Source organism: Nerophis lumbriciformis, linkage group LG07, assembly GCF_033978685.3.
Source record: "Nerophis lumbriciformis linkage group LG07, RoL_Nlum_v2.1, whole genome shotgun sequence".
Classification (NCBI taxonomy): Eukaryota; Metazoa; Chordata; class Actinopteri; order Syngnathiformes; family Syngnathidae; genus Nerophis; species Nerophis lumbriciformis.
Genome location: NC_084554.2, coordinates 54,576,300 through 54,590,126, shown reverse-complemented (window position 1 = coordinate 54,590,126; position 13,827 = coordinate 54,576,300). Strand labels below are relative to the sequence as shown.

General features: G+C 43.2%; 1 protein-coding gene across 1 annotated transcript in view; it reads left to right on the top strand.

Moving 5' to 3' along the window:
- cul2 (cullin 2) overlaps positions 1 to 13,178 on the top strand; it is an 87,787-nt gene extending 74,609 nt beyond the window's left edge. Inside the window, exons 18-21 of the mRNA XM_061964867.1 lie at positions 1,095 to 1,297; positions 9,251 to 9,352; positions 12,321 to 12,437; positions 12,618 to 13,178. Coding sequence (XP_061820851.1) covers positions 1,095 to 1,297; positions 9,251 to 9,352; positions 12,321 to 12,437; positions 12,618 to 12,749 — 554 coding nt within the window. The 3' untranslated portion in view covers positions 12,750 to 13,178. The remainder of the gene's footprint in view (positions 1 to 1,094; positions 1,298 to 9,250; positions 9,353 to 12,320; positions 12,438 to 12,617) is intronic.
- Positions 13,179 to 13,827: the final 649 nt, after the last annotated feature.

The window sequence follows — 13,827 nt, the reverse complement described above, 5'->3', positions numbered from 1 at the left end:
CTCATGAAACAGGCCTGTAGAGATGAAATAGTCTTGTGAATTTTTTCCCCACACATACATATATTGCGCTCTACTACGGTATCGAGCACTATTTTTTGGATAACCTTATTAAGACATATATATATATATATATATCCCCGCGACCCCGAAGGGAATAAGCGGTAGAAAATGGATGGATGGATATATATATATATATATATATATATATATATATATATATATATATAAGAAATAATTGACTTTCAGTGAATTCTAGCTATATATATATATATATATATATATATATATATATATATATATATATATATATATATATATATATATATATATACACATATACATATATATATATATATATATATATAAATAAAAGAAATTCTTGAATTTCAGTGTTCATTTATTTACACATACACACACACATAACACTCATCTACTCATTGTTGAGTTAAGGGTTGAATTGTCCATCCTTGTTCTATTCTCTGTCACTATGTTTCTAACCATGCTGAACACCCTCTCTGATGATGCATTGCTGTGTGGCACGCACAAAAGTGCTTTCATCAAATGCACTAGATGGCAGTATTGTCCTGTTTAAGAGTGTCACAACATTGCTGTTTACGGCAGACGGACTGCTTTACTGTAGACGTTCTTTATATTGTGGGAAAGCGGACTTAGGTCCGCATGGAGCTGGAGGCCACGCCCCCTCCATTTCGGGAGAAAATTTGTCCCGGGAGGTTTTCGGGAGAGACGCTGAATTTCGGGAGTCTCCCGGAAAATCCGGGAGGGTTGGCAAGTATGTATCAGATCAAAGTCACTGGGGTATGTCAACTTTTTGATCAGGGTCATTTGGGTACTTTCTTTTGTCATTTTGATTTAAAAAGAGTAAACACTGTTGTTTGCCAATAAATATCTTCACACAAGCATTAAGCATGAGTGGAAGAAAGGTTTTTGTGTTATCATTCATATTCTCTGAAGAATGGCCAAGAAGTCATCAATTCTCCCAGGGTACGTCAACTTCTGAGCACGACTGTATGTCCCATTTATCTGCAGTTATACCCTTAATAATGCAAAGTGTATGTGCCATTTGTGTGCCAAAGGTGAAGTCAAGATGAACTACTTGTCCAAGCCCTACGTGGCCATGGTGTCCACCTACCAGATGGCGGTGCTCCTCACCTTCAACAACAGCCTGATGGCCTCGTACAAGGAGCTGCAGGACGGTACCCAGATGAACGAGAAGGAGCTGCAGAAGACCATCAAGTCCCTGCTGGACGTGAAGATGCTCAACCACAACTCGGAAAAGGTCAGAGATCATTAATTACGACTTGTAGAAATAGGACTTGGGATCAGACCTGGAAGAACGTTGAGTGCTTCTTTAGGAAGATACTAACTCCCAGTCAGGCATGAGTTTCCACCACATTGTCAAAGTTCTCATTCGGATGCTTTTTCCAAAAGCCAAAGAAAAAGCGAGGGCCATTCCACCAAATGTGTGCCGTTTCCTTGGTGCATTTCTCTCTAAACTTAACCTTCAGTCCTTCTTTCTGACTGTAAATCTAATAATACACACATGGAACTATTTCAAATGTGTTGTAGCCAGAGGTGTGGACTCGAGTCACATGACTTGGACTCGAGTCAGACTCGAGTCATGAATTTGATGACTTTAGACTCGACTTGACAAAATGTAAAAAGACTTGCAACTCGACTTCGACTTTAACATCAATGACTTGCGACTTCACTTGGACTTGAGCCTTTTGAATTGACATGACTTGCTACTTTCCCCAAAACCCAAAGATGAAAAAGTTATTCGGGAGCGCTCCGTATTTTTCGTCGTGTACTTGTCTATCAGGCGTTGCGTGTGTCAGCTGGTGTGCTCTCAGTACAACAGCCAATCAAATTAGATCTACTTTGTTTTCATCACACAGCATTCATCCAATCAAATTGCAGGACAACCAACGAAGAAGACATGTCCAAACCACACGAAAAATGATACCTAAAATAATTTTGTTTGGGTATAAAAATTACGAGGTGGTCAACACAAAACGGTTTGCAGTATGCAACACATGCGGTTCGAAAATGACTGATGGAGAGGCAACAACTTCCAACTTCGTCCGGCATTTGAAGTTGCACAAAGAACGGTAAGTTTTGAATGTAAGATAACGTTTATTGGCTAAGTAACGTGACTTTTATTTGCTGTGTAGTTAAATCAGTGAGGCTGTAAACTCACTGCTAACGTTATTGCAAACACGGGAATCTGTTGCAGTTCACTACCTTATTCATACTTTTTGTTCAGTGATTTTTTTTTAAGCAGGGTTACGTTAGTCAATATATCACACGTAACGTTAGACGGCGGTCAGCAGCACCGCGTATTTTAGCCACCTAAAAAAAGACAAAAATAGTCAAATAAAGGTCAGTTAAAATGTATACTATATTATGAATATGTGTACCGTTTTAGCTAGCTTTCTGACATACTGTTGGTTGTTTACCTCAGTGGTCCCCAACCACCGGGCCGCGGCCCGGTACTGGTCCGTGGATCGATTGGTATCGGGCCGCACAAGAAATATATATACATATTTTTTCTTTTTTTAATTAAATCAACATAAAAAACACAAGATACACTTACAAGTAGTGCACCAACCCAAAACAACTCTCTCCCCCCTTTTGTTCTGGGCATTGAACATGAAGACTCTTCCTTCACTGTTCCGAGTGGCCATGAGAGTCTTGGCAGTGCCTGCCTCCAGTGCTCCAGTGGAGCGAGTTTTCACAACACAAAACGGTTTGCAGTATGCAACACATGCGGTTCGAAAATTACTGACAGAGAGGCAACAACTTCCAACTTCGTCCGGCATTTGAAGTTGCACAAAGAACGGTAAGTTTTGAATGTAAGATAACGTTTATTGGCTAAGTAACGTGACTTTTATTTGCTGTGTCGTTAAATCAGTGAGGCTGTAAACTCACTGCTAACGTTATAACGTTATTGCAAACACGGGAATCCGTTGCAGTTCACTACCTTATTCATACTTTTTGTTCAGTGATTTTTTTTTTAAGCAGGGTTACGTTAGTCAATATATCACACGTAACGTTAGACGGCGGTCAGCAGCACCGCGTATTTTAGCCACCTAAAAAAAGACAAAAATAGTCAAATAAAGGTCAGTTAAAATGTATACTATATTATGAATATGTGTACCGTTTTAGCTAGCTTTCTGACATACTGTTGGTTGTTTACCTCAGTGGTCCCCAACCACCGGGCCGCGGCCCGGTACTGGTCCGTGGATCGATTGGTATCGGGCCGCACAAGAAATATATATATATATTTTTTCTTTTTTTAATTAAATCAACATAAAAAACACAAGATACACTTACAAGTAGTGCACCAACCCAAAACAACTCTCTCCCCCCTTTTGTTCTGGGCATTGAACATGAAGACTCTTCCTTCACTGTTCCGAGTGGCCATGAGAGTCTTGGCAGTGCCTGCCTCCAGTGCTCCAGTGGAGCGAGTTTTCAGCCATGGTGGCATCATACTACGCCCCCCATCGTGCACAAATGACTGACAGACTCTTGGCTAATTTGGTCTTTTGCAGCATAGGGCCCTGACATATAAAAAGTACAACTTTTTTGTTATGTTCACGTATATGTCATGTTTTTTTCAATGTTAACACTTTTGTACAAATAAGTACATTTGCACTTTATTTTTCAATGTGTTTGTTCTGTAAAGGAATGAGTTAATGTTTAAAATGACTGGTTAATAGTGCTATTATAAAGTGCAATGTCAGCACAATTTTCTTTCCTGCAATTTAAAATGCACTTGTTTTAATAAATAAATACAGCGTTTGAAAAGCATACACAATCTGTGTTAATATATTAGTCTGTGGTGAAAAGGACTTGAAAGGACTCGAAACTCAAAACGCAGGACTTAGGACTTGACTTGAGACTTTCCAGTCTTGACTTTGGACTTGACTCGGGACTTGACTCAGACTTGAGGGCAAAGACTTGAGACTTACTTGTTGACTTGCAAAACAATGACTTGGTCCCACCTCTGGTTGTAGCCCCTCTCTTTAAAGGGGAACATTATCACCAGACCTATGTAAGCGTCAATATATACCTTGATGTTGCAGAAAAAAAGACCATATATTTTTTTAACCGATTTCCGAACTCTAAATGGGTGAATTTTGGCGAATTAAACGCCTTTCTAATATTCGTTGTGACGTCACATCGGGAAGCAATCCGCCATTTTCTCAAACACCGAGTCAAATCAGCTCTGTTATTTTCCGTTTTTTTCGACTGTTTTCCGTACCTTGGAGACATCGTGTTGTCGGAGGGTGTAACAACACGAACGGGGACGGATTCAAAGTTGCACCAGTGGCCCAAAGATGCCAAAGTGGCAAGAAATTTGTTCCGCACACTTTACCGACGAAAGCTATGCTACGACAGAGATGGCAAGAATGTGTGGATATCCTGCGACACTCAAAGCAGATGCATTTCCAACGATAAAGTCAAAGAAATCTGCCGCCAGACCCCCATTGAATCTGCCGGAGTGTGTGGGCAATTCAGGGACAAAGGACCCTCGGTAGCACGGCAAGCAATGGCGGCAGTTTGTTCCCGCAGACGAGCGAGCTAAACCCCCTATCGACCCTAGCTTCCCTGGCCTGCTGACATCAACTCCAAAACTGGACAGATCAGCTTTCAGGAAAAGAGCGCGGATGAGGGTATGTCTACAGAATATATTAATTGATGAAAACTGGGCTGTCTGCACTCTCAAAGTGCATGTTGTTGCCAAATGTATTTCATATGCTGTAAACCTAGTTCATAGTTGTTAAGTTTCCTTTAATGCCAAACAAACACATACCAATCGTTGGTTAGAAGGCGATCGCCGAATTCGTCCTCGCTTTCTCCCGTGTCGTTTTCGTCTGGTTTCGCTTGCATACGGTTCAAACCGATATGGCTCAATAGCTTCAGTTTCTTCTTCAATTTGGTTTTCGCTACCTGCCTCCACACTACAACCATCCGTTTCAATACATGCGTGCCGTATTTTCCGCACCATAAGCCGCCCCGGGTTATAAGCCGCGCCTTCAATGAACGGCATATTTCAAAACGTTGTCCACCTATAAGCCGCCCCGTGTTATAAGCCGCATCTAACTGCGCTAAAGGGAATGTCAAAAAAACAGTCAGATAGGTCAGTCAAACTTTAATAATATATTAAAAGCCAGCGTGATGTGGGCGCGCATGGAGTCGTATATCAACATGGACGGAGCTGCGTGAAAAAAGCCACCCGGCCTCTTCGCGTAAACTTAAACTTCCCTTAACCACTCGCTCATCTTTTCTTCATCCATCCATCCCTTCGAGTTAGCTTTTATGATGACGCCGGCTGGAAAGGTCTCTTTTGGCAAGGTCTTCCTTTTGAATATCACCATGGGTGGAAGTTTCTGGCCATTAGCATGGCAAGCTAGAACCACAGTGAAGGATGACTTCTCATTCCCTGTGGTGCGAATATTCACCGTACGTGCTCCCGTTGTATCCACAGTGCGGTTCACAGGAATATCAAAAGTCAGTGGAACCCTGTCGCTTAGTAGGAGCCATTTTGTGGTCTTTACAGATGTAAACACACAAAGGAAATGAAACGTATGGTAATATCCGCGCGCTTCTTCTTCTTCTACGCGGGCGGGTGATTGCTTACAGTAGAAGAAGAAGCGCTTCCTGTTCTATGGGGGCGGGTGCTTACCTTGGCGGTTGCTTGCGTAGAAGAAGAAGCACTTCCTCTTCTACGGGGAAAAAAGATGGCGGCTGTTTACCGTAGTTGCGAGACCGAAACTTTATGAAAATGAATCTTAATATTAATCCATATATAAAGCGCACCGGGTTATAAGGCGCACTGTCAGCTTCTGAGAAAATTTGTGGTTTTTAGGTGCGCCTTATAGTGCGGAAAATACGTGTGAGTGATTGGTATCAATACTGGTATTGGCCAATCTCACTCATGGAGTATCGGAATCGGCAGCATAAATCCCTGATTTCAACACGACGGGGATAGGCAAAAGTGTTGAGCGTGTGAATTGTAATTATCTGCCAAAATGTTAAGGGCAGTGTTGCATCCGGGATGTACCGTATTTTCCGCACCATAAGCCGCCCTGGGTTATAAGCCGCGCCTTCAATGAACGGCATATTTCAAAACTTTGTCCACCTATAAGCCGCCCCGTGTTATAAGCCGCATCTAACTGCGCTAAAGGAATGTCAAAAAAACAGTCAGATAGGTCAGTCAAACTTTAATAATATATTAAAAACCAGCGTGATGTGGGCGCGCATGGAGTCGTATATCAACATGGACGGAGCTGCGTGAAAAAAGCCACCCGGCCTCTTCGCGTAAACTTACCTTAACCACTCGCTCATCTTTTCTTCATCCATCCATCCCTTCGAGTTAGCTTTTATGATGACGCCGGCTGGAAAGGTCTCTTTTGGCAAGGTCTTCCTTTTGAATATCACCATGGGTGGAAGTTTCTGGCCATTAGCATGGCAAGCTAGAACCACAGTGAAGGATGACTTCTCATTCCCTGTGGTGCGAATATTCACCGTACGTGCTCCCGTTGTATCCACAGTGCGGTTCACAGGAATATCAAAAGTCAGTGGAACCTCGTCCATGTTGATAATGTTCTCTGGCCGGATCTTTTTTTTCAGCTATCTTGTTTTTACAATATGCACGGAAAGTAGCCAGCTTTTCTTGAAAGTCTTTAGGCAGTTGCTGTGAAATAGTAGTCCGTGTGCGGATGGAGAGATTGCGTCTTTTCATGAACCGGAAACCTGTCGCTTAGTAGGAGCCATTTTGTGGTCTTTACAGATGTAAACACACAAAGGAAATGAAACGTAATATCCGCGCGCTTCTTCTTCTTCTACGGGGGCGGGTGGTTGCTTACAGTAGAAGAAGAAGCGCTTCCTCTTCTACGGGGAAAAAAGATGGCGGCTGTTTACCGTAGTTGCAAGACCTAAACTTTATGAAAATGAATCTTAATATTAATCCATATATAAAGCGCAGCGGGTTATAAGCCGCACTGTCAGCTTTTGAGTAAATTTGTGGTTTTTAGGTGCGGCTAATAGTGCGGAAAATACGGTAATCTGTTGAATCGCTTAAGCCGCTGAAATCCGAGTCTGAATCCGAGCTAATGTCGCTATAGCTCGCTGTTCTTTCCGCCATGTTTGTTTGTGTTGGCTTCACTATGTGACGTCACAGGAAAATGGACGGGTGGTTAAAATCAGGCACTTTGAAGCTTTTTTTAGGGATATTGCGTGATGGGTAAAATTTTGAAAAAAACTTTGAAACATATAATAAGCTACTAGGAACTGATTTTTAATGGTTTTAACCCTTCTGAAATTGTGATAATGTTCCCCTTTAATTGTATTTTGCACAAGGTTTTTAACAGCAAATATTGCTCATTTTGAGTAAAAGGAGTTGAAGTACCAGGAGTGTTGAGTGACTAATACACGGTCATGTGATACAGTAATGTACAGTACTGTGTCAAGGTACATTCCCACCTCCAGGAGAGACGGTCAGAAAGTGGCTTGAAGATGGTCCATGCAGAAAGTTAGACCACATGCTATGTAGACCACAAGGAAGTGTTTTACGTGTTATTTTTTCAATGTGTAGGATTGTTTGCTTGATAAAAACTATTTTATTTTGCATTTATACATTTTATTTCCTGGGGATGCGAGTGGCACAGTAATATTAGGTGGAATGTTGCAGCCTGTGGGGCTGTCTTGGTTGACAAGACTCTGCAGCATCTCGTGGACATCGGGGGCGGTACCTCTGGATTGGCAGACCGGGGTGGTGGTTCCTCTCTTTAAGAAGGGGAACCGGAGGGTGTGTTCTAACTATCGTGGGATCACACTCCTCAGCCTTCCCGGTAAGGTCTATTCAGGTGTACTGGAGAGGAGGCTACGCCGGATAGTCCAACCTCGGATTCAGGAGGAACAGTGTGGTTTTCGTCCTGGTCGTGGAACTGTGGACCAGCTCTATACTCTCGGCAGGGTCCTTGAGGGTGCATGGGAGTTTGCCCAACCAGTCTACATGTGCTTTGTGGACTTGGAGAGAGGATTTTGACCGTGTCCCTCGGGAAGTCCTGTGGGGAGTGCTCAGAGAGTATGGGGTATCGGACTGTCTGATTGTGGCGGTCCGCTCCCTGTATGATCAGTGCCAGAGCTTGGTCCGCATTGCCGGCAGTAAGTCGGACACGTTTCCAGTGAGGGTTGGACTCCGCCAAGGCTGCCCTTTGTCACCGATTCTGTTCTGAACTTTTATGGACAGAATTGCTAGGCGCAGTCAAGGCGTTGAGGGGATCTGGTTTGGTGGCTGCAGGATTAGGTCTCTGCTTTTTGCAGATGATGTGGTCCTGATGGCTTCATCCGGCCAGGATCTTCAGCTCTCACTGGATCGGTTCGCAGCCGAGTGTGAAGCGACTGGGATGAGAATCAGCACCTCCAAGTCCGAGTCCATGGTTCTCGCCCGGAAAAGGGTGGAGTGCCATCTCCGGGTTGGGGAGGAGATCTTGCCCCAAGTGGAGGAGTTCAAGTACCTCGGAGTCTTGTTCACGAGTGAGGGAAGAGTGGATGGTGAGATCGACAGGCGGATCGGTGCGGCGTCTTCAGTAATGCGGACGCTGTATCGATCCGTTGTGGTGAAGAAGGAGCTGAGCCGGAAGGCAAAGCTCTCAATTTACCGGTCGATCTACGTTCCCATCCTCACCTATGGTCATGAGCTTTGGGTTATGACCGAAAGGACAAGATCACGGGTACAAGCGGCCCAAATGAGTTTCCACCGCCAGGTGGCGGGGCTCTCCCTTAGAGATAGGGTGAGAAGCTCTGTCATCCGGGGGGAGCTCAAAGTAAAGCCGCTGCTCCTCCACATGGAGAGGAGCCAGATGAGGTGGTTCGGGCATCTGGTCAGGATGCCACCCGAACGCCTCCCTAGGGAGGTGTTTAGGGCACGTCCGACCGGTAGGAGGCCACGGGGAAAAGACCCAGGACACGTTGGGAAGACTATGTCTCCCGGCTGGCCTGGGAACGCCTCGGGATTCCCTGGGAGGAGCTGGACGAAGTGGCTGGGGAGAGGGAAGTCTGGGCTTCCCTGCTTAGGCTGCTGCCCCCGCGACCCGACCTCGGATAAGCGGAAGAAGATGGATGGATGGATGGATGGAATGTTGCACCTGAAGAACTCCAGTGTGACCTTGCAGCTATCAAGACTTCTTCACATGTTTCACGTGTCTTATGTGGCTCGCAGGAGGAGATTGAAGCGGAATCCACCTTTTCACTAAATATGACTTTTGTCAGTAAAAGGACAAAGTTCAAGATCACCACGTCCATGCAGAAGGACACACCACAGGTCAGACACTCACCTTGCACCCACAGTCCTGCATCTATTGAAATACATCAAACATGCATGCATTAATGTATTTATGAGACAAATGAACATTATTCAGTGGAAGTCCATGGAAAGCAGAGGTGGGTAGAGTAGCCAGAAATTGTACTCAAGTAAGAGTACTGTTACTTTAGAGATTTATTGCTCAAGTAAAAGTAAGGAGTAGTCACCCAAATATTTACTTGAGTAAAAGTAAAAAGTATGTTCAAGTACTGAGTAACTGATGAGTAACCTGTTCGTTTAATGATGACGGCAACAAATAATGCACAAAAACATAAAAATAGCAATGAGCAAATTCAGAGCCAGGAATATCTCTTAAGCAACTAAAACATTAATATATATTAAATAATAATACATTAACATAAAAAAAGATCAGGCAAATTGAGCCGCAATAACTTAACAGCACCATAGGCTCAGTAGGCAGAGATTACAAAGGAAAATTAAAGCTGCAAGCAGCATTGGTCGGGCCCGCATATTTGGCAGGTGCTAGTCCTAAATGTCCCAATACTTTTGTCTACTTTTAGTCTGAAGTGTCCCAAGACTTTTGTCTAGTGTACCTACCTTGTCTGCATTGTGTGGGCACGTTGGTGCTTCCTGCTTTTGAGCAGCCATCTTAAAAAAACAGCAGCGCAGCAGCATCAGCGCAGCGGGTCTTTGAAGGGTCATAAAATCAAAACCGGAGCAGTTAGAAAAAAAGTGCTTCTGTCGTTGTAATCACAAGGGTTCAATCTCTCTCCTGTGTTAGTTTGAAGGCGAAACGACAAACGCGCTCAGAGGAAATCGTTTTTGAAGGAAGGTGACCGGTTTTTACAAAAAATTTGTTTTGAAGAGCCTGTACCTACCCACTCTGTGCCCTATATAAACCATGGTATGTGAATGCTTCCATTAAAAATCTCCTGATGATTGAGGGAACCCCTCATGAAACAGGCCTGTAGAGATGAAGTAGTCTTGTGATTTTTTTTCCCACACACACACACACACACACACATATATATATATATATATATATATATATATATATATATATATATATATATATATATATATATATATATAAGAAATACTTGACATTCAGTGAATTCTAGCTATATATATATATATATATATATATATATATATATATATATATATATATATATATTTATTTTATTATATGTATGTATATATATGTATATATATCTATTTTATATATATATATATATATATATATATATATATTTTAGAGATGCGCGGATAGGCAATTATTTCATCCGCAACCGCATCAGAAAGTCGTCAACCATCCGCCATCCACCCGATATAACATTTGATCAGAACCGCACCCGCCCGCACCCGACCGTTGTTATATATCTAATATAGACGATGCAAGGCATTAGTGAGGTTATAAAGCTTTTGCCTGTTAAAGAAAGGAGACTGATCCAATGCAGCACAGACATTCGCGTGCCACGCTGTCACGACCCAGACGCACACCAGTGCGCAATCATATGGGAGCCGCGCTGAGCGCACCTCCAAGCGCGTCTCGCTGCCGGCGACGGCCGGGTATGGGCCCGACGCTCCAGCGCCATCCATTTTCAGGGCTAGTTGATTCGGCAGGTGGGTTGTTACACACTCCTTAGCGGGTTCCGACTTCCATGGCCACCGTCCTGCTGTCTATATCAACCAGGGTGAGCCCCACCCCTTTCGTGAGCGCACTGCGCGCGGAGTGACCCCTGTTACGCGCCCCCGGCCACGGGGGTGGCGGGCAGGTAAGCTGCTTACCTGCTGCGCGTGACGCCGGCCGCGGCGAAGGCGGACGAGGCGGGGTGTCGGTGCGGTGGGCGCGGTGGTGACCCTGGACGTGCGTCGGGCCCTTCTCGCGGATCGCCTTAGCTACGGCTCCCGGTGGGGCCCTCTCGGGGGAAGGGGCCTCGGTCCCGGACCCCGGCGAGGCGTCCCTTCTCCGCTCCGTAAAAGTGTCCATCTCTTTTTCTTTTTCTTCTTCTGTTGTGGCATATGCTGCAGGTGCCTGCTCGTTTTTCGTATGTGGGTAACAACATTTAACTATGTATATATATTTACCAATTGGTTTAACTGCCACCCGCCTGAATCTATTTAAAATCTAATTTTTTTTTATTTCAACCGCCCGACCCGACCCGCGGATAAAATCAAATTTTTTTTTATTTCATCCGCCCGATCCGCGGATAATCCGCGGACTCCGCGGTTGTGCCCGCAAACCGCGCATCTCTAATATATATATATATATATATATATATATATATATATATATATATATAAAATAAATACTTGAATTTCAGTGTTCATTTATTTACACATATACACACACACATAACACTCATCTACTCATTGTTGAGTTAAGGGTTGAATTGTCCATCCTTGTTCTATTCTCTTGTCACTATTTTTCTAACCATGCTGAACACCCTCTCTGATGATGCATTGATGTGTGGCACGCACAAAAGTGTCACAACATTGCTGTTTTACGGCAGACGAACTGCTTTACGGTATACAAAAAACGTGACCGCTGTTGTTGTGTGTTGTTGCCGCGCTGGGAGGACGTTAATGAAACTGCCTAACAATAAACCCATGAGGACCTGAGTCCGCCTGAATTTCGGGAGATTTTCGGGAGGAAAATTTGTCCCGGGGGAGGTTTTCGGGAGAGGCGCTGAATTTCGGGAGTCTCCCGGAAAATCCGGGAGGGTTGGCAAGTATCATGTAGATAAAAGTAGCGTTTCTTCTCTATAAATATACTCAAGTAAAAGTAAAAGTATGTTGCATTAAAACTACTCTTAGAAGTACAATTTATCCCAAAAGTTACTCAAGTTGATGTAACGGAGTAAATTTAGCGTGTTACTACCCACCTCTGCTGGAAACTAAATTCTACTTCATTCACCTACCATCACCCCCCTGGTTCACCCTCACACGTGTCTCTGCTCGCTAGGAAATGGAGCAGACTAGAAGTGCGGTGGACGAAGACCGCAAAATGTATTTACAAGCTGCTATAGTGAGGATCATGAAGGCCCGCAAGGTGCTGCGACACAACGCCCTCATACAAGAGGTGGGTGCCTTTCTTCTGTCAGGTCACACGACAGAACATTAGTGTTGAATTAGTGAACATGTGTTTTGTGGCAATTCCAACTTTGACCATGTAGAGTGGCACTTTCCATCATTTTCAGCAGACTGCATTGCAAAGTGTTCAACCCAAGCCAGCATGTGTCCCAATGACTGTCCTTTGCAGGTGATCAATCAGTCCAAAGCCAGGTTCAACCCCAGTATCAGTATGATCAAGAAGTGCATCGAGGTCCTGATCGACAAGCAGTACATCGAGCGCAGTCAGACCTCGGCGGACGAGTACAGCTACGTGGCCTAAGACCCCCCCCCGTCCCCGTCCCCCGTGTGACCTTGGACCATGCAGCTTTTAAAAGACAAAAATAAACAATAACACAACAAGACTCTGGCATCCCTTTCTTTGGACTGTCGCGGTCTGGCCTGATCCGGACGACAGCCGGGCCCAAACACTCCCCGTCAAGACTCGTAGTCGTGACAACATCAGCAGTGCCGCCGGACGACTCCAGGAGGACGCCGAGGTGTTTGCGAGCGGAAAGGACCGTACAGCGGGGCATCGAGTGGCACGTTCATGTTTAAAAACAGCCTTTCTTTTCTCACATTTGCAGTTCTTGTGTGTGTTTTTTTAATGTTCTGGATAGGAATAATATTGTAATAAAAACTGCTATACTGACAATTGTATCTACTTTCAGATGTAAAAATAATGCAATGCTTGTCAAATAAAAGAAATGAAATCCCTCAAGACTTGTATTTCCAATTAAATGCACATTTTATATCGTAGGTGTCGTTTTCACTGAGGGCCACATGGCAGTTGTGTTTGGCCCCTAACAGTAAACAATATTGTTACACAATTTTTTTATGCATTTTATTAGTAGATTTTTTTTTTAAATAATATGTGGTAAATTGCGATAATTTCACCTCAAAATGTAGTGTATGTTACTGTAAATGGAAATACACTATTGCTGTTTTTATGGCTAAAAAGGCAAGAATTTTACTGTAAAATGTACATTTGTTTTTTTTACTGTAGATCAAAAAACTTTTTTAATTTTTTTACAGTAAAAAAAACAACAACAAATGCACTCAATGTAATCGCAAATATGTTAACTTAAAAATTGTCCAATTATGCAAAAATATATTGTCAAACATTCAAACCATTTTTAAAATTGAAATAAATACTAATAATAATGATTTCAAAGCAAGTTATCCATCAAATTGTGCAATTTAAAAGTAGATTTCATGGTCAAATTGTGAAATTTACTGTGGTTTTTACGGTATTTTTTTTTTTTTTTTTGTAAAATGGCAAATGTACATTTGTTTTTTTATACCGTAGATAAAAAAAACTTCATTTTTACAGTAAAAATGTCACCTGAGCTGCCTTTTTT